At 32.8% G+C, this 25,398-nt stretch overlaps 1 protein-coding gene across 1 annotated transcript in view; it reads left to right on the top strand.

The window, feature by feature from the left end:
- Nucleotides 1-6,557: 6,557 nt before the first annotated feature.
- Nucleotides 6,558-25,398, top strand: part of LOC139500471 (uncharacterized) — a 37,120-nt gene continuing 18,279 nt past the window's right edge. The window contains exons 1-3 of the mRNA XM_071289209.1: nt 6,558-6,719; nt 20,670-21,673; nt 22,050-22,257. Coding sequence (XP_071145310.1) covers nt 20,684-21,673; nt 22,050-22,257 — 1,198 coding nt within the window. The 5' untranslated portion in view covers nt 6,558-6,719; nt 20,670-20,683. The remainder of the gene's footprint in view (nt 6,720-20,669; nt 21,674-22,049; nt 22,258-25,398) is intronic.

Consider the following 25,398-nt stretch of genomic DNA (forward strand, 5'->3'; position numbering starts at 1 on the left):
GGGCGTATTATGAGCTCATGGCCTAGCTGTTGATTGGATCAGTGATCAAAGTTATAGTTACATGGTTAATCTGTATCTCAGATACTATAAGCATTCGGTCAACTATATTTGGTGTATTGCATGATTGCATTGTAAGCTGTACATGTAAGTCTGTCAGGTTTTATCTGATCATGACCTCAATTTCATGTTTTTTTGGGCAATGTTTAGTTTTTATGGTTTGATTTATTCCTCAAATACTATTCATTTTGCTATTAGGAATATGGCCCCTATATTTGGTGTATGGAATTTTTATGAAGTGTACCTGTCAGTTTCCTAGGTTTCATCTAATCTTGACCTTATTTTTATGGTTCATTGGACATTGTTAAGATTTTGTGGTTTGCATAAAAATAAAAAGATGTGGTGTAATTGCCAATAAGACAACTCTAAACCAGAGACTAAATGACATAGAAGTTTACAACTATCGGTCACTGAACAGCCTTCAACAATGAGGGAAACTTGTACAGTACAGTCAGCTATAAAAGGTCCTTAATTAAAACAAATGTCAAAAAGTTCAAACAAGAAATTTTGTCAAAAAAATAATGAATAAAAAACATATATGATACATAGCCACCAAACACTGAATTACATGCACAGACACCCACAGAATGGGGCAGGGTTTTTATAAAACTGGTTAACTAATTCACCACAGTTTTCCCATATGCAGGACAAGACCTCATGTTAGAACTTCAGCCACTGTGCCAAGTGCAATGGAGACAATTTTCAAAATTTTTTGGCGACTTAAAAATCTTCATTTCGCTGGCAAGATTGTGGCCTGTGTGTGAGTGAATACTGGTTGGGTTAAAATTCCTATTGACTATATATAGCTAATACCTTGTGAACTAGCACATTACAAAATTTGGCTTATGTCTGCCTAGTACAAAGCAGGGTTTATATTTATATCATATTGCATATTGTACCGTATTCATATCGTTTTAATGCATATATTTAAAAGAACTGGGACATATCAATGACATTGTGCAATATAATATATAGGAGATGTCATGAAGAATTTAGTAGATAAAAAACAACTATTTGGAGATACAGAGGGAATCAAAATATAAATGTACAGAGAGTTAGGAAATTAATTGTACAAAAACGAATGTTTTTGATGATATTGTTGATGGCTATAGCTAGATAAGAATGTTCTTTTGTCACAGAAAGCTCAACATAGGGATAGTGAGGTGGCAGTGTTGCTAACATCTTTAAAACTTTGATATAGAAGCCTTATGTTATAAAGTGTCTGTCTGTCACATGTTCATTGTCCTTGATCTTATTTACATGGTTCAGTGACTACATGAAAAAAGTAAAAAAATTTGTAATGTTAATTTCTCTCTTATTATGAGTAATAAGATAACTATATTTGGCGTGTGCCTACCTTGCAAGGTCCAAATGCCTGTCCGACAGCTTTAAAATGAACTTAACCTCATTTCATGGATAAGGGAACAAGGTTATTAACTTTTGGTGGTCAAGTCCTTATGATGTTTTAAGCAATATGTCTAGTATATTTGGAGTAAGGAATGATGTAAGATTTACATGTCCAACTGGCAGGTGTCATCTGACCTTGAGGACCTATTTTTCATGATTCAGTTGTTATATTTAAGTTTTTATACGACCGCTAATATTGGTATAACGTCGTCGTCCGATGACATTTGGTTTCCAGACAATAACTTTAGTATAAGGGACTAGAATTCTATGAAATTTAAACACAGTGCCTGTGGGTTTTTTGTGGGGTTCGTATTGCCTAGTCTTTAGTTTTCTAAGTTTCTTTTATGTACTGTTTGTCTTTTCGACGTTTTTCGTCTTTCGAAATGCCATTGTCAGTTTATTTTCTTTAGCCTCCTCATTTTATTGTCGAGCCTGCAACTTTTGTTGCAGAAAGCTCGACATAGGGATAGTGATCCGGCGGCGGCGTTGGCTCACTTCTGAAAAGCTTTATATTTTAGAAGGTGGAAGACCTGGATGCTTCATACTTTGTATATAGATGCTTCATGTTACGAAGTTTCCGTCAGTCACATGTTCAATGTCCTTGACCTCATTTTCATGGTTCAGTGACCACTTGAAAAAAAAGTTCTAATTTTTTGTAATGTTGAATTCTCTCTTATTATAAGTAATAGAATAACTATGTTTGATATGTGCGTACCTTGCAAGGTCCTCGTGTCTGTCGGACAGTTTTCACTTGACCTCGACCTCATTTCATGGATCAGTGAACAAGGTTAAGTTTTGGTGGTCAAGTCCATATCTCAGATACTATAAGCAATAGGGCTAGTATATTCGGTGTATGGAAGGACTGTAAGGTGTACATGTCCAACTGGCAGGTGTCATCTGACCTTGACCTCATTTTCATGGTTCAGTGGTTATAGTTAAATTTTTGTGTTTTGGTCTGTTTTTCTCATACCATATGCAATAGGTCTACTATATTTGTTGTATGGAATGATTGTTAAGTGTACATGTCTACCGGGCAGATGTCATGTGACCTTGACCTCATTTGCATGGTTCAGTGGTCAAAGTTAAGTTTTTGAGTTTTGGTCTTTTTATCTAATGCTATATGCCATCTAGGTCAACTATATTTGGTGTATGGAAATATTTTATGATCTTTATGTCAGTCGAGCAGGTTTTATTTAACCGTGACCTCATTTTCACGGTTCATTGAACAGTGTTAAGTTTTTGTGTTTTGGTCTATTTTTCTTAAACTATAAGTAATGTGTCAACTATATATGTTGTATAGAAGCATTGTTAGCTGTACCTGTCTGCCTGGCATGGTTCATCTGACCTGGACCTCTTTTTCAAGGTTCTTTGGTCTTTGTTTAGTTATCTTGGTTAATGTTAAGTTTATGTGACAGTTGTAATAAAGCTTAGCTTTATACTTAGGACTATCAACATAATATCAATGATTAGTATAGAAGGCGAGACATTTCAGCGTGTGCACTCTTGTAAATTTTATTTAGGTGTTTCATGTTGATTTCATTTTGCTTATTTGCAATCTAATTGTCTTTTGCTTTAGAGAAAATGTCCGTAAAAAACTTCATATAATTTTTAAAACACTCTTTCGGGAAAATTCCATGAAATAATTAATTTTCTTGAAAGGTTAGGTGTAACAAAAAATTGCAAGCCACACATATTGTATTCCAGCAGATACTAAATTGCTTTAAACAAAAGTAATCTGAGAATAATATTCACTGTAGATTCAAAGTTTGACAGAAAGTTACAGTGACTTGACTGTTAGTGTTGCTCTCCACCAATTGCAACTCATTCAAAATTTTGACCAAATTGCAATTTGTTTTATAAAATCAAATTGTTCAACTGGTCAGAAATTTGAACCAACTGCTGTAGAAAACCACAGCCAAGTCATGAAAGTGCAAGGTGATAAAATAAAACATACTTACAATCCTATAAGACTTTAATTCCACTTTAATGATGTTGTGACAAAATTAGTTTATCAGCTTGTATAGGTATATTATAGTTATTTCCATGCTGAAGGGTAACTGTTTATTTTGAATTGCTATTAAATTGTCCAAATTAAGCTTTCATATAGTTTTTCTTTCTAAAAGTATTCTATATTTATAAGAATCAGACATTATGTGAATTAAAACATTTCATATTCAGTAAAATATGTGTAAAATTGCAATATATGTTTGTAGGAAGTTTCCATGGGGGAGATAATAACTTTTCTTTCAAAAATCTTTATTCAAAAGAATAATATTTTAGGTTATCTCCCCATGAAAACTTATCAATAGCATATTGTTATTTCACACATATTTTACTGAATATATGATGTTTTATTTAAAATGATATCTGATTCTTATATATATAGAAAGGGGGGGGCAAGGGGTTTAACTGTTATGCTGTTATGGGGCAATTTAATTCTTTGTTATCTGTTATTTTGAAAATATATTTGCTGTTAGCTGTTATTGTGTTATTCTTTGTTAGCTGTTATTGGGCTTTTAGTTTTTTTTGTTATCTGTTATTGTGATAATGTATTTGCTGTTAACTGTTATTGAAAATTGGAATGTTAGCATTTTTTTTTGAAGGTCAATATTCGGTATAAATCGAAGATCATTGGCCATTGGGGTCTACCACTACTAATATGTTTGTCCCGTATTCAGAGAAGGATTCCATTAACATATACCCATCACAGAAGTGAGGTCCAGGACAATTCAAGTATATCTTATGATTATCCTTTGTAATAAATTCCATTTTTTTTATGAATGTGTATTTAGAATAATCTTATTTTCCTGTATGAGAATAATGTTCCTTGTTTTCCGTACGAACATATTAAATTATAATATAATATTATTAAAATCATATGGCCAGGAATATCCGACAAGGATCTCAATTAAGGACTAGGTCCTAACAACCACTTAACCTTTTATATAATATGGTACATAGACTCAGCTCTCTAATTCTTTTCAAAGCAGAACCAAATGCATTGTACAATGAAAGTTCCAACCATGTACTTGGGTCCGAAACTGCACATAACTCATTACAAAAGATTTATTTCGTTCAAGCCATTGTTTCCCTACTAAACTATGTATTCTACTTACTAGTACACTTGGTACAATCAAAAACCTCAGCTGATAAACAATTGTTCAAATAAGGCCTTTGAAAATAGTGGAATAAATTGCTTTTAGAGTGTCAAAATTCGTTCGAAGTACTTGATAAATTGCATGCTTATAATTGGTGCTTTTGATTTTTCTACCCTATATATATACCACTTTGCCTCATAGTTTTATGAAGAAAAATTCACACACCTCATTAAATGGTCATTTAGAAAAAGTCAGAATATTCAAACTCTTTTAGGTCACTTTTTTTATTAGCAACAAAGGGAGCTTCAGTCAATATATATAAACAATACACCAACGTTTCATGAAAACTGCTGAAAACATTTTTGTATTAATGTCTGAAAACTGGAAAATCACCCCTTTTTAATTAATAAAACCCGTTAACTCGGAAACGTAAAATCTAAAATTTATAAAAATTGAAAGTTACCTCATGTTAATAGATATAAACAGTTCACCAAAATTCCTTGCTTTGTGAAAGCATTTTTGAGATATTATCAGAAAACTGAAAAAACACCAATTTTATTGAATAAAAACCCATTACCCAGAAACTTAAAATCTAAAATTTATAAAAAAAAAACAATTTCCCAAAGTTTAATGCAAATGGTTAAAGAGTTTTAGAGTTAATGTCCGACATGTTGACAACAGACGGACAACAGTATACCATAATACGTTCCGTAAACGAGCGTATAAAAAATATAATATATTGAGTAGTAATTTAAACACATTCTAGGTACATAAATTAATACTAAAAACATAGTCATAAAAAATGGAATGCATTACAAAGGATTATATCCGTAATAAGAAATACTGATTTGTCAAAGACCGAATTATTTTAATATTTCATTTACTGTTATCTGTTTTTGTCCATTTTAGTTCCTTGTTATCTGTTATGAGCCAAATCAATTTGCTGTTTTGCTGTTGTTGGGACCCCCTTGTCCCCCTCTATATAGAATACTTTAAGAAAGAATTACAGGCGCAGATCCAGAGGGGGGGGGGGTTCCGGGGGTTGGAACCCCCCCCTTTTTTTGGCCGATCAATGCATTTGAATGGGATCATATAGCTGGAACCCCCCCCCCCTTTTTACTCTGGGTTGGGACCCCCCCTTTTTAAAATGGCTGGATCCTCCCCTGAATTACAATTGCTTGTGTGAACATTATACACAGTTCCTTTAATCTCTGAGCCTTTAATTTACTTGGATCAATTTACCCCCTCCAAAATTCATGAGCACACCGATATCAACCATCACTGGAATCCTCTTGTCTGATAATTTTGTGCACACATGCATAAATGACATTTTGTGAAAATGTTATAAACAAAATATATTTTTTATGCACTAAATGAATAAAATCAATGTTGAAAAAAGTAATGCAATGTGTTTTAAAACTTCTGAGATCATTTTAAAGTTTATATTTATATAAAAGTTATTCAGGCATGCGGAGTTTAGCAACTGATGTATATCATTTCAAGGTCAATAATGATATAACTTCTCCCGCCAGATCTGATTTGTTATGCATATATATAGGGTTTGCATTTTCTTTATATATCTTTAGAATTGCTGAAATGGAATGCGTTCTTACTGGTCAAAACCTAATTGATTTAAAATTATGTAAAACAGTGGCGGATCCAGGGGGGGGTCCGGGGGTGCGCACCCCCCCTTTATTTTTGCCGATCAATGCATTTGTATCGGGACATATGTTTTGCACCCCCCTTTGTCCTGGGTTAGCCTGGGTTAGGACCCCCCCCTCCTTTCGAAAATTCCTGCATCCGCCCCTGTGTAAAATGACTAAAATGTGTCATACATAAAATGAATGAACTATTTGTGTTTTCTTTTAAAAGTAAAATTAGGATTGGGGAAGTTCGTTTATAAAAAAAAAGATTACATTGCAAAGATCTATATATATATCTATATTTGAAAAAAAAACCGTTTATTAATGTCAAAGGGTATTTCCTAATAATACTGTTGTAATTTATGATATGACAAAGGAAAGAACGAGTTTATCTCGTTGAAGTTATAGACGTTTGAGTATAAGCTTATATGATGTTGATATTTACAATTAATGATGTGTTTTGTGTATGTTTCATAATCTGTGGAATCGACAACACTGTACATAAACAGTAAAGGTGAGTCACTATAAACACGATTATATTATAATAGTATCCTAGCTATGTCATGTATTTAATTTGTTTAAATATCCAGGATATGGAATGTTAATGAATTAAAATGACTGCAAGTAAACCACAGGTGCTTGTCTCATTATTTTTTCATATAAACCTTAATATATTACATAAATTTTTTGAGGCAAGTGCCTGTGAAGTAAACTCATCATAGACGCCTGACGCGTTTGTCTACAAACGACTCATCAGTGGCGCTCGAATACAAAAATTAAAACAGTTGAACCACTTTGCTTTCCTATATTTATCATGTTCAAGCCTTTATTATCATACGAGGTATCGCGATATTTATTAAGTAGATGGAAACTGCAAAATGTTATGGTGGTAACACTTTTCTCAAGCTTATTAGTATATTAAGTTTGCAAAATATGTTTTTTGTCGGTCAAGACATTAATTGTTTCAGTTTGGGTTCCGAATGGTCGATGTTGACGGATGTGTGTAGATCGAAAGAGAGAAAAAAATCACCAATTGTTTATTATTTACTGCACCTGTTCACAGATTTACAGATTGATATGGTTTTGAACATTGTATTTATCCATGAGTGACCTATAGAAAACTTTTTTACATTTACATTTTACACAAAAGAAAGGATTTTCACCTGTGACACTCTTTCCCGCCATTGAGAATCTCGTTCAAAAAAAAAATCCTAACCCAAACTTGTAAACAAACGGAAAAGCTTCATGTCTGCTGGCTTATTATAATCATCAATAACATTTGCTAGATAGCTTTATATATAGTCATATAACCTGCAGCAGCATCATTATTATATTGTTTTCTGTGTGCTTTATTTTCCTGCATTTATGTCCGAGATAAAATTAGAAAAGTTTAGTAACAAACCTATCATTGAACCTGAAGGTGTAAAAACTTATACACCAATTATCTATTCGGACAGCAAAGGCACATTCCTGAGAGATAACATTTTCCATCCACTCCAAGAAAACATTGTATGGAACTGTTTTAAAGGCTCAAAATCTCGTGATTCAGTAAAGTGGCTCGAAAAGAACATTAAATCTTTAGTTCTTAAATACAATAAAATTTGGCTATATATTTGGATAGGTACTTGTGACATAACTACTTTGGACCGCTCTACATTCCTCATAAGCTTAACCTCTGAAGACACTTCTGAGATCGTAGAGCAAATTACAACAAATTTTCAATTAATAGCCCAAATTATATCCGCATATCCTCAGTGTAGAGTAACATTCCTTGAAATACCAATATATTCTATAAGAAAGTGGAATTACTCTCATGGGCATATGAACCCAATTGAATTTCTTCAACAGGACAAAATTCTTGACATACAAGTCTCATCTCTAAATTCAAGTATCAAAATTCTAAATACTTCTCTCAACAACTTTTCGCCAGACTTCTCATGCGACTTATACAGGACTTCTAGATACAGTACACATACGGATAAAGATAAAGGATTACAAAAAACCAGGAAATACTTAAACACAAATTTATATAAGGACGGCATCCACACAACTCCTCTTCTGGCAAAAGTCTGGTTAAAGAAATTCACTCCGAGAATTATCAGAGACTGCTGGATCTAAACTAAAATCATAGACTATCGGTAAGTGTGGTTGTTCCGCGCTATACCTAGCATCTAAAATATCTACTTGTAAATTTACAAACAAATACAACATTTATCTACTAGGTCAGTGTGGTTGTACCGCGCTATACCTATCATCAAACCAGATAACCAACCATCAATGATCCTACAAGAAAAATCCATGTTATAACAAAAACTGTATGAGTCTGTATATGTATACTTATGTATTAAAATAGTTTGTTTATACAATAAATGCTGAGCTAACAAGTTTACATTTTGTACCGTCTGGTAAGAGTGGTTGTACCGCGCTATACCCAGTAACCATAACCTTAGTAGCATACCTGCACACATTGGTTACTAAAGTTTATTTCCATTTTATTAACCTAATCTCTGGTAAGTGTGGTTGTGCCGCGCTATACCTAGTCACTTAAGCAGAGGGTAAGGAAATCGTAGCTGTCAAAGCATATTCCAGTAGTTAATTCTTCATTAAGTAAGACCAAACAAACAAGCTTCTCCTGGTAAGTGTGGTTGTGCCGCGCTATACTTTATGAAAGTTGTGTTTTAACAAAACCTAGGATTGCAAAGCATCTCTCAGTTTCTCTTTTGGTCGTGGGTTAGTGTGGTTGTACCTCGCTATACCGCATCATTTAAATAGTGAAGTAGCAACATATTGGTGGAAAAAGCATCTCTTCTATTAATTACCTGAATAGCTAACAAAATTTACTTGTCAAACCTCACCTGTGGTAAAGTTGGTTGATCTGTGCTAAAACTTATCATAGAAGGAAAATAACAAAATCTTGGGTTGAAATCAATCTAAAGAGCAAACACGTACAATTTACCCGGGGTAAGTGTGGTTGTTCCGCGCTAAACCCTATATAAAAATTAGCACTAGCATAACATGGCAGACAGTAGCACCATTAATGAGGTGGGCAATAGTCAGTCCCTATCACTGCGTCGCAGTCAAAGATCAAATACAAATCTAAGGAGATCAGATCCAACACCAAATCATGTTGATAATAAAATACCTACTTTTCAGAAAGACTACCAACTCAATGTTAATAAGGCTATCAGCAAGAAATTATCAGGTTGCTCAGATTCTATGATCAGATATGAAATGAAACAAAAGAAAAATCTTTGTATTCAGCTTAACACATCATCATATCTTATCTTTAAACAAAAGCTTTTTGAAATACTAGAAGGGGGTGACTTTTTAGAACATTTTTCAGTCTTAAAAGAGAGAGTAAAAGATAAAAAAGGCCATGAAATAGAGATAAGGCTTAAAGTATCTGCCCAAAAGCATGATCATGCTAAGGCATACCAGAAATATACCATAAATTTATACCATTCACAATCATCTGCACTAGTAAATGGACCCAAGGCAGACTTATTTATGGAAACTATCCTCCCGCAAATAGAAAACTAGCTATCACAAAATGAAGTCACTATATGTGATATGAACAACAAAATTACTCAGGCGATAAGTCACAGTAATGTTGTCAGAAATCAAACTCAAGATGACGATGACCAAACATACACAAAGGGAGCTTCATTTATTGACTCCCCGTGTCACCCAATTACATCGAAATCTGATCTATATCAGGAACACGAATATTTATGTCCAGTATGTAATGGCAAAGCAGATAAAGACACCATAGAATGTGAAAGTTGTGATCACTGGTTCCACTATAGCTGTGTTGGTTTAACAAAAAGCAAGGTAAACAAGATTGACCCAAATGTACCTTACATATGCAATGGTTGTAATGAGAACGAACTATATAATGATGACAGTACAACGCATCTAAATCCTAGCATCTTACCTCCACTAGCAAAAACCTATGAAAACCAACCTTCAGGCTCACTAATTAAAACATCAACCACTGAAGTTATCATACCAAATCCATTCACTATCAGGAAAAGAAATTCATACTTGCTGAACCACTCAAACCAAGCTGAAAGTGTTAATGACCAAACGTCAACCAAAGAGTATAGCAAGAGTAAGAATGACCAAAATGCACCTGAGAATTGCATGTACATCAACACTCCTGTTGACCACTCTGTTGCAAAAGAAACAATCAATATTCCGATTGACCAAAGTCCTTTCGAAGAAACCACCAATATCCAGTATAATGTAACATCTATGAAGGAAACCAATAATACTCTGAACAGCAACAATAGTGTAACTATAAATAAGATAGCAAAAACTTCTAACTTGTCAACTTCAACAAAACCAAAAACCACTTCAAGACCAAAAACTGGTATAAATAATATAACCGGGATATGGAGCTACATGGTTATGTAACAGAATTGGAACAAAAGCTAAAGGACCAAGAGAAAACAATTAAACTCCTTCAAAAGAAAGATATCCTTGACCAACAAAACACAAAATAGCAGTTATCATGGAGAAGGACATATCCAGAACAGTATGGATCCCAACAACCAAAATCAACAAACTAACCAGAATTTCCATAGAATAGATCCCTTTAACATATATGAAAGGATGCACCAAATGGAAATACAAGCCTTAGAATCTCGAATCAGAGCAATTGAAGTCCAATCATCCCAAAATTTATCTATCTGCTCTGCGCCTACTACGCAAATGGCCCTACAGCTACAACAGAGTATGGCCACAATGAACCATCAAATTAGGCAACTAAACCAACAACACCAATTTGCCAACCCCCAACCAACATGGAACCAACATACCAACGTTAACAATCCAGGTCCACACTTGTTTCAACAACAAAATCAATATCTCAATCCTCAACCAACATGGACCCAATCTACCAACTTTAACAATCCAGGTTCATACTCGTTTCAACAACATCCAAATATCCATCTGTTTCCTCAACCTCCAGCTTACCAATTTACACGTCCACCACCAAGCAGTATAGTGGTATAGCGCGGTACAACCACACTGACCTTATGGGAACTAGATATTAAGATAGGACACTCTCTTTAGATGGAGTCTATAACATAGGTTCCTGCAAAATTGTAATATCAAATTAATTTGCATAATTTGAACAACAGTCAAGAGCAAATGATTACTGTATTGAATTCGAACATGCGCCTGGTTCACTATTACCTATGATTACTCCTTTAAAACAAAATTTGATGACAACGCTTTCATCGAGTGGTGCATAAAATCAAAGAAGACGCCTAAATACCAACCGAATTCTCAACTCCTTAGACGATTGAAAGTAATAAATCACTTTTTGTAAAAAAAAGAAAGATGATGTTTTATGGACTAAGAATGTTGCAGAGATTATTTACGGTTTCCCATGGCTTTTGGAGAGTTTTGAGTTCAAAGTAAATAGGTTGACTTCTGAATATTTATACAAGGAGGCTGCTGTTCAATATTTTGTCCTTTCTACTAAATGCATTACTCATTAATTTTTTTCGTCATATTATTTGTCAATAGACTGTCTTTTAAAAATCTCATTACAGATTTTGACCGGTGTCATTTGGTATTTTGAACCCCATGGTAAATTGACACTGGGGTCAAAACACCACTATGATAAATTAAACCCCCCACCTATATGGACAATTGACTGTTTTTCCCCATTCTAGATGATTATTAGAACGTTATACATTATTCTAAAGCTCATTATAGATAAAAAAAAAAAAAAAAAAAATCATTCATACAAGAAGAGAAGGGGATGTCAATTTTCCATGATTGGTTACAAGAAATAGCTTTGCTTGGTATACATGGTATAACTGCTCTGAAGTCTTAACCTCCAAAAAATCATTCAAAATTCTTCTTGAAGAATTATAATTAGACCTTGTAACTTGAATGATTTCATTATTTGAAATTTTAACAAACATATACATTGTACTTATGAATATATAAGGGTAGTTTTTATTTTTCATGGTAAAAAGGGGGAGGGGTCAAATGACCATGGCTTAGTTAAATTTAAAAGTATATAATTTTAAAAATATCTTTTCCAGCATGTAGACTCGTACACACTACTAATTGGAGTATCATAACTATTTAATATATTAATATGTTAAGAAGTTATAATAGCTATTTTTTTTAAATTGGAGGTGTAAAGAGGGGGGCACAATATACCATGACAAAAAGGGGGGGTTCAATATTCCATTGTTAAATAAATTTTTCAAAACATCTTTTCAAGCAAGTAAAATACATTCAAACTTCTTCTTGGAATATCATTACTATATACAAGAGTTAGAATTGCTAGAACTTTTTAAATTGAAAGTCTATAGAAGGGGGGTTTAATATACAAAGGCAGGGGGTCATTATATATATATACTTTATTTTTTAATAGTATTTGAGAACTTTTACTGGTCAATGATAAAGCTAAGAAAAATAAAGAGAGACCCCTATATTTTTTTGGCTTTTTTGATTCCTCAATTTATTACTTATCAATACATACTAGTTTAATGAAAAGTTATTTATTTTGAAACTGAGCAGCGGACATCCTTAATAAGATTTTCAAAATATTTTTTGGTGCAAGTAAAAGAGGGACGAAAGATACCAAAGGGACAGTCAAACTCATAAATCTAAAACAAACTGACAACGCCATGGCTAAAAATGAAAAAGACAAACAGAAAAACAATAGTACACATGACACAACATAGAAAACTAAAGAATAAACAACACGAACCCCATCAAAAACTAGGGGTGATCTCAGGTGATCCGGAAGGGTAAGCAGATCCTGCTCCACATGCGTAAAATACATACAAGCTACTTATAGTGGAGTGACAGATCAAGAAAAAAATGCTTATATTACGACTTTAATGGACCGCCATACCTGCAGGCTAAAAAAGATTTTTTTGCAAAGCCAATGACTTAAGCTAACTTTTTTGTCCGGTCGTAGACACTTCATGCGGTGCAGTTTCTTATAAAATGGAAAGAAAAAGAATTTTGGATTTTTTTTCAAATTTAATGATTGGAAAAAATTTGAAATTTGTTACTTTTTTTTGTCTTTTGACATATGATTTTTGCCATTTTATACAGAGTTTAATTGTTAATTCATGATGTAAAACTAGAATTCCTTTTTTTTTTTTTAATTTTGTTCATTTTCACACAGTTTAGCGAAAGCACACTCTGTATTATTTTAACGAAGTGGTAACAACATTTGTAAATTTAGATTACATTGATAATTTCATGATTTTCCTAATTAAAATGTTTTAAACTTCCTATTGTAAAGTTTCGAAGCCATTCCAAGTCAGTATTTCTTATAAATTAACTTTAATGATGACTTTGCATTTTAGTTTAATGAATATGGTATGGACCTCCTTGTTATTCTGATGCTCATTGAAAGATTTAGTAATGTTTCTAAACTTCCTGTCGACAAACTGCGAAAAGTCCTGGCAATAAAAGAATGCATACTTGCTTTAAACATAAACCTGTTAACCCCATTTCAGGTTGCTTTGGCATTACAATTACACCATGAGTTTGGCTCTAAATCTAAACTCACATGGTTTTTGTGCATCCTATTCTTAGGTACGTAGATGTCGGACTAGTTTTAGTAAATCTGTAAATAGACAGAATCCAAGACATGTCCTATTTACCTAATGGTATTGCTGTATTTAGAAAAGGTTGTCGTATTATACAGGAGGGAGCAGAAAATATTGACTTAAATGCTGAAAAAATCGATGGTAAAAATACATTTTACTCCATGGCTAGAGTTGTATTTCAGTATCAAAACGAATCATTAAACGCCCACATGAGTTCCAGAAATGTTAAACGGGGACTAGAAAGATCGTTGATGTTGAAAGATTCGAATACCAACCTTATGGCATGTTCACCTTTCGACAAGCCAACAGAACGGTATGGACCTCCTCGTTATTATAATGTTTATGGGAAGATCGTGTCTTGTGTCATCGAAAACCGAGATATATCTGCCCTGTCTTTGGTATTTCTGTGACTTTTTCGAGACAAAACTTAGATTCGATTCCATTAATGATTTTCTGCAGAAAGCACTCAACAAATTGTTCCATTTTGGACCAGTTCTTACAAAAGGCTAAATCAGAAATTTCGTCTGTAGCCTATTCCCCTGTTATAGATGCCAAGCCTCGACATGGCAATAGTATTTACAACTATGAAAAAATGTTTAGATATGTCAAAACGTGCTAGTCAACAATATGCTGTGCAAACATTTTACAATTAATTGTATGCTGTTACCGAAATGTAAAATGGTCTATTCCAGACGTGTTCGAGGACGAACTTTGGTATATGAGGCTAGCTCTCATGGCTCTTTTGTTCAATTTTAAAAGCATTCTTCAATTGGTGTTAAGACGAAAATCGTTAATTAAAATTGAACCAAATGTATGTCACAGTTCATTTGCTGAAACACACAAAAGCGCTGAAGGTATTCCACATTTTTTTTTCTAATTTTAAAGAACATATGTTGCCATTGTTTGAAGAATTCAGAATACACTCTTGTAAACTATCACCAATCTTCGCATTTTGGGATATGTTTCTTCGTGCATATGAGATATTGTTACAGAACATTAGGGCTGAACGGAATGGGTAGTGGCTTTTACATTTGAAAATGGTATCTGCAATGTTGCGATGCTTTTTCATTACCAATAGGACGGACTATGCTAGGTGGATACCAGCCTTCATATTTGATACGTTGAAATTGTCTGAAACGGTAAAATCTGTCTTTATGTCAGGTGAGTTTTCAATCAGACATAAACATGGAGCCTTAAATAGTATCCGGAGTGATATGGCTACAGAGAAAACTATTATTAAAGATTCTAAAGGTTGTAGAGGCATCATAGGACTGACAAGGAAAAAACGCTGTACTTCGATGGATGCTTACAAGACACATCCTTGCGTATTTTAGTTCTGAAATAAGATCAAGATCGGGATTAGCCACAGATGCAGAAATTGAACACGAAGAAAACAAGCCAACGGCAATGACACGAGACAAAAAGAAAGTCTCTGATTTGATAGGGTATATCCATTCAAATATGACCGATCAATGTAACGTTGCCGATCATCCTTAGCCATTGATAGATACTAGTATTTCTACAGAAATGAAAGCCTCAATAAATTCATGATTATCTTCTTAAATCTCTTGTACGTGGCAACCAGGTGGTTAAATCTTTTGTTGAAGGCTGCTCTAATGAGTCTGAAACCCATGTCTTCTTCAGTCCTATGTCGAGGTCTCCTCTCAATACTTTCGATGATACGATCAAGACCTAAAAAAAAGTGTAAATCAGGTGACTTTGATAAGGCACATATAAACTCAGTAAAAAAAGTTCGTCGTGCTTTAGTTCTTGGTAATGTTCGTGAAAATGAGACTGTAGTCAGGATATTGGCATATTCTATTAGTTCCATACCTTCAGCTGTTTTCCATGATGATGGTACCATGTGGAAATGTTGTAAATGTGATATAATTCATCTCCTTGAAGAGGAAATTTGCTCTTCTTTCAATCTTCAAAGTTATGATAATATTTATCAAAGGTACCAGGCTTATAACTTGATACGCCAGATGCGCGTTTCGTCTACATAAAACTCATCAGTGATGGCCCGCTCAGATCAAAATAGTTAGAAAGCCAAACAAGTATAAAGTTGAAGAGCATTGAGGACAAAAATTCCAAAAAGTTGTGCCAAATCCGATAAGTTTTCAAACTGGAGATTTGGAATCGCCGTTAACATTGGAAGTGCATTTATCGCCTCATTGTATGATCCGAAGGGAAAGTTTAGATATCTTCATGATGATCTAAACAAGCTAAGGTTGGAGTTTGCCGCCACAAAGGACGCCAGTCTTGTGAAAGTTCCCCCCAAGTGAAAACACGTTTTAAAGCACATCCCACGTGCTATGCTTCAAATGCAAGTTTGAATCATATTGCTAAGCCAGGTTGACAGTCTCTAGTTGGTTAGAGGGTAAAAACGGTTTGCTCTCGGTTTTCTTTGAGGGACCTAAGTCAGTAGATTTGAAATTCCTTCAAGACCTTGTTTGTGCGTATACGGACAAGGGAAAACAGCTTGCAGTAACAACTGTGTATGCAACCAACAGAAATCCGCGTATACCAATATTTGTTTATGTGAAGGGTCTGATGGTTGTAGAAATTATTTAACTCACCGAGCAATATTGGAAGAAGACAACGATGAAAACGATGACTGTTGTCAGTTTTCCGAAAGTTGTCATGCCTTTTGTTTGTTAAAATACACCATACAACCACTCTTTCTAAGGTGTCCATGTATGCTTTTGTAAGGCAAAGGCATGTAAAACCTAAAACGTTCATTGAGCTAGAATATAAGTTGAAACTTTAGTCCATCATTAAACTCATTTGATTTAATTGCCTTGTGAAATATTTGTGACTGGCAATACATATACATCAAAGCAACAACCAAATTGACTTCGATTCTTTTATAAATGCTGTAAAATTCAGAAATGTATCTTTAGAAGTACATGCGATGTAAAAAAAAAAATGAATTGAGATTCGGTTGTTCCATCTTCTATTTTGTTGCTACATTAGTCTGAATTCTTTAAAATGTGCATTTGGTGGTTTCATTATTTTCAAATTGAGTTGAAAATGAAGTTTTACAGTTTATTTCATTATGAATTTCTTGTTTAGTAAGAATTCAGATATGTTTTGGAGACTTTTTATAACTTATTGTGAAATAAATTGACAATAGTGAAAAACTCAATCACTAACCTTTGACCTTATTTAAAAAATGCACCATACTTCAAGTCTACGACCAGGCAAAAATTAAAGAATTAAGTTTCTCTTTTCAAAAAGTCATAATTTAGCCTGCAGCTAGGGTGGTCCATTAAAGTTGAAAAATTGTTGGCTTGGTCACTCCACTATTATTGGAGTATAATTACTATGTAAAGAAGTTTTGAAAGCTAGAATTTTTGAAATTAAATGTGTATAGTAGGGATTTTAATATACCATGGCAGGGGGACATTGTCAAAATAACATGGTTAAGTAAATTTTCAAAATATCTTTTCCAGCATGTAATATACATACAAACTACTTATTGGAGTATAATACCTATGTTTAGAAATTTTAATTGCTAGAATTTTGAAATTAGAGGTCTATAATAGTAGGGTGATTTAATATGTCGCAGGATGGCAAAATACCATGGCTAAGGGAAATTTTCAAAACATCTTTTCCAGCATGTTGAATACATACAAACTATTTATTGGAGTATAATTACTATATAAAGGAGTTAGAATAGAAATATTTTTTAATTTGAAGGTCTACAAAAGGATGTTCTATATACTCAAGGGGGCAAAATACCATGGCTAAGTAAAAATTTTCAAAATATCTTTTCCAGTATGTTAAATACATATAAACGAGTTGTTGGGAGTATAATTACAATAAAAATGAGTTACAATAGCTAGCATTTTGAATTAAGAGATGTAAAAAGGGGGACAACTACCATCGCAGGGATGTCAAAATACCATAGCTAATTAAAATTTTCAAATTACCTTTTCTAGCATGTAAGATACATATAAACTACTTTTTTTTAGTATTATTACAATTTAAATGAGTTGCAATTGCTAGAGCATTTTGAAATTGGAGGTGAAAAATATGGTATGTTGCCCCCCCCCCCCCCCTCTTTTGACATATCTTAATTCTAAATTCTAGCTATTGTAACTCATTTAAATTGCAATAATGCCACAAATAAGTAGTTTGTATGTATTTTACATGATGAAAAAGATATTTTGAATTTTTTTCTTTGCCATGGTATTTTGATCCCCCTACCATAGTATACTGAACTCCCTACTATAGACCTTGAATTTCAAAAATTCAAGCTATTCTAACTCCTTAACATAGTAGTAATACTCCAATAAGTAGTGTGTATGTATAAAACATGTTTAAAAAGATGTTTTGAAAAAAATCACTTAGCCATGATATTTTGATCCCCTGCGATATATTGACCCCCTACCAAAATCCTTAAATTAAAGAAAGTATAGCCAACAAATTGATTATTTGCAATACTATATTTATCTGTAACAGGGGGATTCAATTTTCCATGGTGGGGTTCAAAATACCACATGGGAAATATGACCCTAGGATCAAAATACTAGTACATTGTCTAGGATTTCATTAAAAGGAGAATAAAATAACAAACTTTATTTTACATTGTTCATTATCCTGCATGGTATTTTGACCCTGGGTTCATTTATTAGGGGGTTCAAAATCCCATATGACACCGGGTTATATATTTTTAGTGAATTTTTGTTTCAAGTTGAAATTTTGATTTCTTCAATTATACAAAAGAGAGGCTTCCGGTCAAGTGTTTGCCTGCCTTGCCTCATGTATATTAATGTTTACCCTTGTCCGTCTGCACGTCCGTTCGTCTATCCATACGTCCCAAAATTGGTTTCCGTTCTCTAACTTTAGTTTGCCTCAACCAAATGTAATGAAACTTATGCTCTTCAACTGCGTACTTTATTTGGCCTTTTTAGCTTTTTTGGATTCCATCGTCACTGATGAGTCTTTTGTAGACGAAACGCGCACAATTTATAAGATATCTTATACAATTTATAAGATATCTTAATGAATTTATAAGATATCTTATTTCGTTTATAAGATATCCTATATAGTTTATGATATATCTTGTATAGTTTATTAGATATCTTACATCATTTATAAGATATCTCCTATAATTTTCTTTAGAAGATATTTTATAAGTGATTTAAGATATCTTATAAACTATATGAGATATCTAATAAAGTGTATAAGATATTTTCTATATTACATAAGATATCTTGTTAGGGAATATCTTACAAAACAGATTATTTAAGATCAATAATATATTATATAAAATTCTTAAATATTATATATATTATAGAAGATATCTGATATATGATATAAGATATCTGATATATGATATAAGATATCTGATATAGTTTATAAAATATCTTATATCGTTTATAAGAAATCGTATATCGTTTATAAGAAATCTTATATAGTTTATAAGATATCTGATATAGTTTAAAAGATATCTCATATAATTTTCTATATAAGTTATCTCATTAATTATATAAGATATCTTATAAACTGAAGAAGATATCTTATGGATCATATAAGATATTTTATATAAAAGATATTTATGATATATCTCATATACTTTACAAGATATCTTATTAACTTAAGAAGATACCTTATAAACTATATAAGGTATCTTATAAAGTATATAAGATATCTTTTAAAATTAAAATGATATAAGATATTATATATTTGAAAAGAGATATCTTACATATAATTATAAGAGATATTTTATATATTATATGAGATATCTTGAAATTCAATAAATAGCAAAACGGCTTGCCATAGAGAGTCTACAAACGTAAACATCGCTCCGTCATCCAGATACAATATATATGACTTACTGTACATGTTATACACGTGCTAACCTGAATATTCATACTTTTTTGTTGACTGTTTACAAAGGTGACAATCAACAAAAACACGTCTATAAATTAGCTGCCATATTTACACAACAACACTGACCAAATGAAATAATTTATAATCCTGGTACCTTTGATAACTATTGTTTTACCATACTACGATATGGATACATCATAAATGATAAAATCGTGCACAGCAGGCTAATATAAAAAAGAAGATGTGGTATGATTGCCAATGAGACAACTATCCACAAAAGACCAAAAACTTTAACAACTATAGGTCACCGTACGGCCTTCAACAATGAGCAAAGCCCATACCGCATAGTCAGCTAAGTTTATGATATATGCATGCATTGGTTAAAGAATTGGATTGACTTTATTTTCACCAGTCTCTCGTTTCATATGACTTGAAACTCTTGTAGGTGTAACCATAGCAACAATCTGCATTTATTTGTTACAAAATGTTGAAAACAAATGGATGAAACTTTCCCAAAAGTCCCAAAAATTTGGTTCAACGGATAATTTCAATCCTATAAAGTGATACATTCCTTGCAGAAGGTATTTGGCCTTAACCTTTTTTTGTGGAGCATTAATGAAAGATTGTTTGAATATCAATAATTTTGGCAATAATACAAAAAAGGACAAGAGTATATTATGATGCCATACAAAAGCAGTGACAGAAAATAAATCTAATGAAAGAGAAATAGAAATAATTAAGAATTAATTCCAAATCTATTAGTATAACATCTTCTGAAAGTGTAAATATTACCGTTTTAATTTATATATACTTTTTAAAATATAATAAGAAAAATAACTATTTATTATTTTTAAGTTAATTGTATAAATTCCTTTAGAATCTTTGGCTAACGTACGTCATTCAAATTATGTGAGAAAACTATATCTAACTACTGCTTAACCTTTACCTGTTAACATATTAAAGTCAACTCATGCATGAAATAGTCAAAATTATAAATTGATACCGTTAATTACTTAATATTTTTTCAGAAATAAACGGAACGATGTCATCAAGACTAAAGGAAAACTTTTTAAGACATGCAATTCTTGTTGTTGATCATTCTAAAGATGCCTTGATATCCTTAGTAGAATTGGATCTGTCAAACAACGGGCTCAGTTTTGAACAGTTCATAAACAAAAATCAACACGAAATATATCATTTACATAACAGTTCAAGGTGTTGTCAATGTCCAAATGGCTATAATCCATCAAGAACACCTCGGATCTTACATGGTCAACAGATGGACCTGTTATTTGACAGAACATCGACGAAACCTTGTCATAAATCGGGACGATCAGTTGACTATTGCTGTAGTACTGCCAGGCCTGGACTGCACACAGACATCCTTGACCTTACATTGGCAAGATGTCTACTGGTTAACTTTTGTCTAGATGTGTTCTGGAACAGCTGTTTAAATCAGCAGGGGAAGACGTTAGAAGATTTTTTGAACAATCATAAACACGACATTTACCATCTCTGGCAGTATAATACACCATGTTGTGAATGTCCGTCATCACGGTACATTTTTCCAAACAATCGCCCAATTTTGGATCAGACCAATTGGATTCAGATGTTCAATGCCCTTAAACTACCATGTTTAAATCACAAAAAGAGACCGAGTCCTGGAAGTATGCATAGTATTTGCTCTGTTGCGGCAATGTCAGGGATAACAGTTACACATCTTGATCCCTATTTATCCAAAGTAATTCTTCAGAACTTCTGCTTTTTGTGGCAGACAGTTGAAACATTGGTTAAGATAAGAAATGTAGACTATGGCCATGCTACAGCAGGTGAAATGACAGACCAAGAATATAATAAATCGGTCTCCACAATCGAGCTCAGTATTATGGAAATCGGAAGGATTTGTAATAAAGAAACCCACTTTAGAGGAGTTTTGCATGATGCCAAACATGGTACACTTCAATATACTCTATTTGAGAAATATAAAGACGGCCTGATAGAAACACTCGCTCGACAAGATGAACTCAACAAGGTATGCACAGTTGAGTTATAAATAGTTTTTATTTGTTTAAGCTGTTTTTACTTTTCATCTTGGTGAAACAAATGATAAAATATATAGCACAACGTACTAAACCATATCACGACGTTCCTGTTCACAAATTGCAGAATACGCTAAAAAAAATCAAAAACTAAATGCACTTCAAACTAATATTTGCTTATGATAGTTAAGAATAACAAATACGTATTTAAGTCAAAGTTTTTATTTGAATAGCTATCAGCTTTTACACGATGGTATATTGTTTTCTTTTCTTTCTTCTTTCATTATACAAAACATATTATATCGTACATATTACAAGCATATTCAAGATCATTAAATACCCTGTGATGACGTCTCACATTTGTTTTAGAATGTAACTGAAATAGTGATACCACAGTTAAACAGGCTTGCAGATAAAATTGCATCTAAGGCTGGAAAAATACCAACTGCAATTGCTGCAAAAATACCCAAAATTATTGGTGATTCGATACAGCAGTTTCATGAAACAGATGAACAGAAACAAATCGATGAAAAAAATCTACAAGATAATCTGAAAAATTATCTCAACAGAATTAAATGTAATTTTTAATGTTATCAATATTATTTGCCATCTTTAGTTTTCCTTGATGTAAGAAACAAAATAATCAAAAATTCAAAATAAACCTTTTTTTAAACTGGAGAGTTCTTTGAAATCTGGATCAACAAGAAACCATATTGTGTCAATGATTATAGCATAACTGTATACGTTTGGAGGACGAGTTTTCAACAAATAATTGGTTTCTAGAGAAAACACCTTTTCTCGTCTTCTTCCGACTTTTTATACGACTGCAACATTTCTGCAGCCGTATCATGATATCACGTCGTGTTCCTCCGAACACATTTTGTTTCCAGACAAAAACTTTAGTATAAGTGTATAGATATCCTTAATCCCGGCTTAGTATATTTCTATGAATCTGATTGGTTAACGCACATTGTTACAAAACTAATAGCCCCTGGGGTTTGCTTATCCATGTACGGACGTTGCTAACCATTCAACCGGGGGACTTCACGCGCGTTTACATTAGTTCCATATTTGTCACTTGTGAAATATTTATTTCTGTAAATTATCAATGAAGTCTGTAATTAAATATTTATTCCTTTAACGATTTTCTTCTTTTATTCGGATCATTTGCACTCATTTTGGTAAATGCATCACGTCTTTGCCACATATTCATTGACTGGATCTAGTTATGCAAATGACCCACACTAACGACACACCGTCTGTGATGTAACCTTCACAACATTGATCGCAAAATTTGTCCCATTCCCAGTTGGAAAGCAAGTCCTTGGAAACGTCCGTTGTCGTCAAGCTATATATCAGTAACAATCGCAAGGGGGAGTAATTAGGTGGCGTAACAGTCATCCGTAACGTCAAAAAGTCCACCAAATCAATCGGTGAGAAGATTAACGTTTAAAGTATTTATTTCAACTTGTCATGCTTTTATTATAATTGAATTTTACAATTTGTAGGTTTTTTTTTTGGGAAAGACGGCTTCAAGCCGTCAATTCCCTAATGGGTTAGCCAGAGTATCATTCCCTCACGTCAATCATTTTGTTTTGATAGTTTGGAAACCCCCCAAAATGTCATACTGAAATTGATGACAAGGAGAACAGATTGACTTTAAATACATTTTTTACACATTTCCCTTCTGTTTCTCGTGAAATTATCGTATATTGAGCTTTCCCTTACACTATATACGTTTCTTTTACAGTCCGGAAAAATCAGTATTACGAAATATTCTAAATATATCTAACCTAGTGACGTCGTTGTTGGATTATGCCACACTAAAAAGGGATATCCTTTATTCATTATAAAAATCATTCACAGTATTTGTATACTAATTTAAAATCCGTATTTGTTAAATGTAAATCTAATGATGTTTGCTGTAGTGTAGATGATTCACACACCAACATGCAATGCTTTAATCTGAGGCTATAATCAGATGATTTGTAGGTCAACTTTCGCGGTAAACAATGTCAATGGGGATACATGAGATTGGGGAGAGAAACGGCAGTTTTCATTGTTTCTGTAAAGTTCTGTTTTTAGAATCTTCCTCCAATTCAGGAGAACCTTAATTGATGAGTAATTATACACTAAAATCAAAGTAAATGTTTCTGAACACTTACAATGTGAGATTTAGTATATGATAAGTAGTCTTCTATATAAAAAAAATGTTGTGTACCAACATAATTATTGAAATGGTTAAATAAAATGAAAAAAAATAAAATGTTGCTTTTTGTAGTTTATACCTATTGAGATTGGGGAGAGCAACTGCAGTTTTCATTCTTTCTGTAAAGTTATGTTTTTAGAATCTTTCTCCAATTAAGGAGCACCTCAATTGATGAGTAATTACCCACTAAAATGAAAGTTAATGTATCTGAACATTAAAAATGTCACATTAAGTATATATATGATAAGTAGTCATCAATTAAAAAATAATTTTGCATACCTACATAATTATTGTAGTGGTCATTTTTTTTTTTAATTTTTTTTTTAAATATTGCTTTTTGTAGTTTAAAGCTATTTATTCATGAATTTTACAGATATATAAAAATGTGGGATCTGGAAACAAACTTCACACAGCTTATATCAATCATATTTGATTTTATAAGAACATGTATCCCTGTGATGAGAGTTGTAACTGGGAACTTTATCAATGGAAAATTAAAACTGAATAGATTTTTCAGTCCTCACTTTCTTGAGAATACTGTCACAACAAATTGAGAATGGTCTTAGCCTGCTGTTCAGGTGTACATAATTAAATTTCTAAAATATATTGTAGTAGTTGTCAAATTCAATTGAATTTTAGATAATGAACTCCCAACTTTAATCAAATGTTTTCATTTAGAAGGTGCAGATCTCATTGGTCCAAATTGTCTCTATGATGAATTCTTGACTAGGGAAATGAAATAACATTTAACAACAATTAGTTTCATTATTGTCAGCCTTTCTATATGTTCTAGCTGTTCTTTTGTTCATTCGTTGTATGTAGACTATCAAAAGATACCCCCTAAAAATTGAAACAATGGCCGTCTTTTCCCTCAGAGCTCTTCAGCTCTTTGATTACCAACATAGTTTCAATACTACATACAAACATTATCAAAAATACACTGTTATTGCTATTTCTTTATCCTTTCCGTTCAAAACAAAATCAGAAAAATCAGCCATCTTTTTTGTTCGCCAAAACGTCGATTGTCCAAAACGTTTGCGTATCCAGTATCCAAATACGGAAGAACGGTAATACTCTTAAACGATACCGTGTTCCCTATTCCATAGTTATAAACAATTTTGAAGGCGTCACTTTTTACTGTTATACATCAATTTTAGTGACCACCAGTCATGTCCATTTGTACCTGGTTTTGGTTGCGTTTCTACTTCAAACAGTAAAGTGAAACTTCTTTCCATTGTACCTGTTTCAAAAATGCCCTTAAATACTGATTTATAATAGATATGTATGAAATTGTGATTAAAATAATTATTGTTGTTTTTCACAATTTCATACGACTTCATTTTAAAGTAATTGAAACCCTATTTGATCCCCCTACACAAATTGACGTTGACATTGTTTTCTTTTTCTACATAACGTCATATAACGCTTACAAAATATGTGTCAGGGTCATTTGCATAGTATTGGAAAGGTGAAACACAAACAAAGCTATTCCTTATTACGTTCGAAACT

Source organism: Mytilus edulis, chromosome 13 (assembly GCF_963676685.1).
Source record: "Mytilus edulis chromosome 13, xbMytEdul2.2, whole genome shotgun sequence".
Classification (NCBI taxonomy): domain Eukaryota; kingdom Metazoa; phylum Mollusca; class Bivalvia; order Mytilida; family Mytilidae; genus Mytilus; species Mytilus edulis.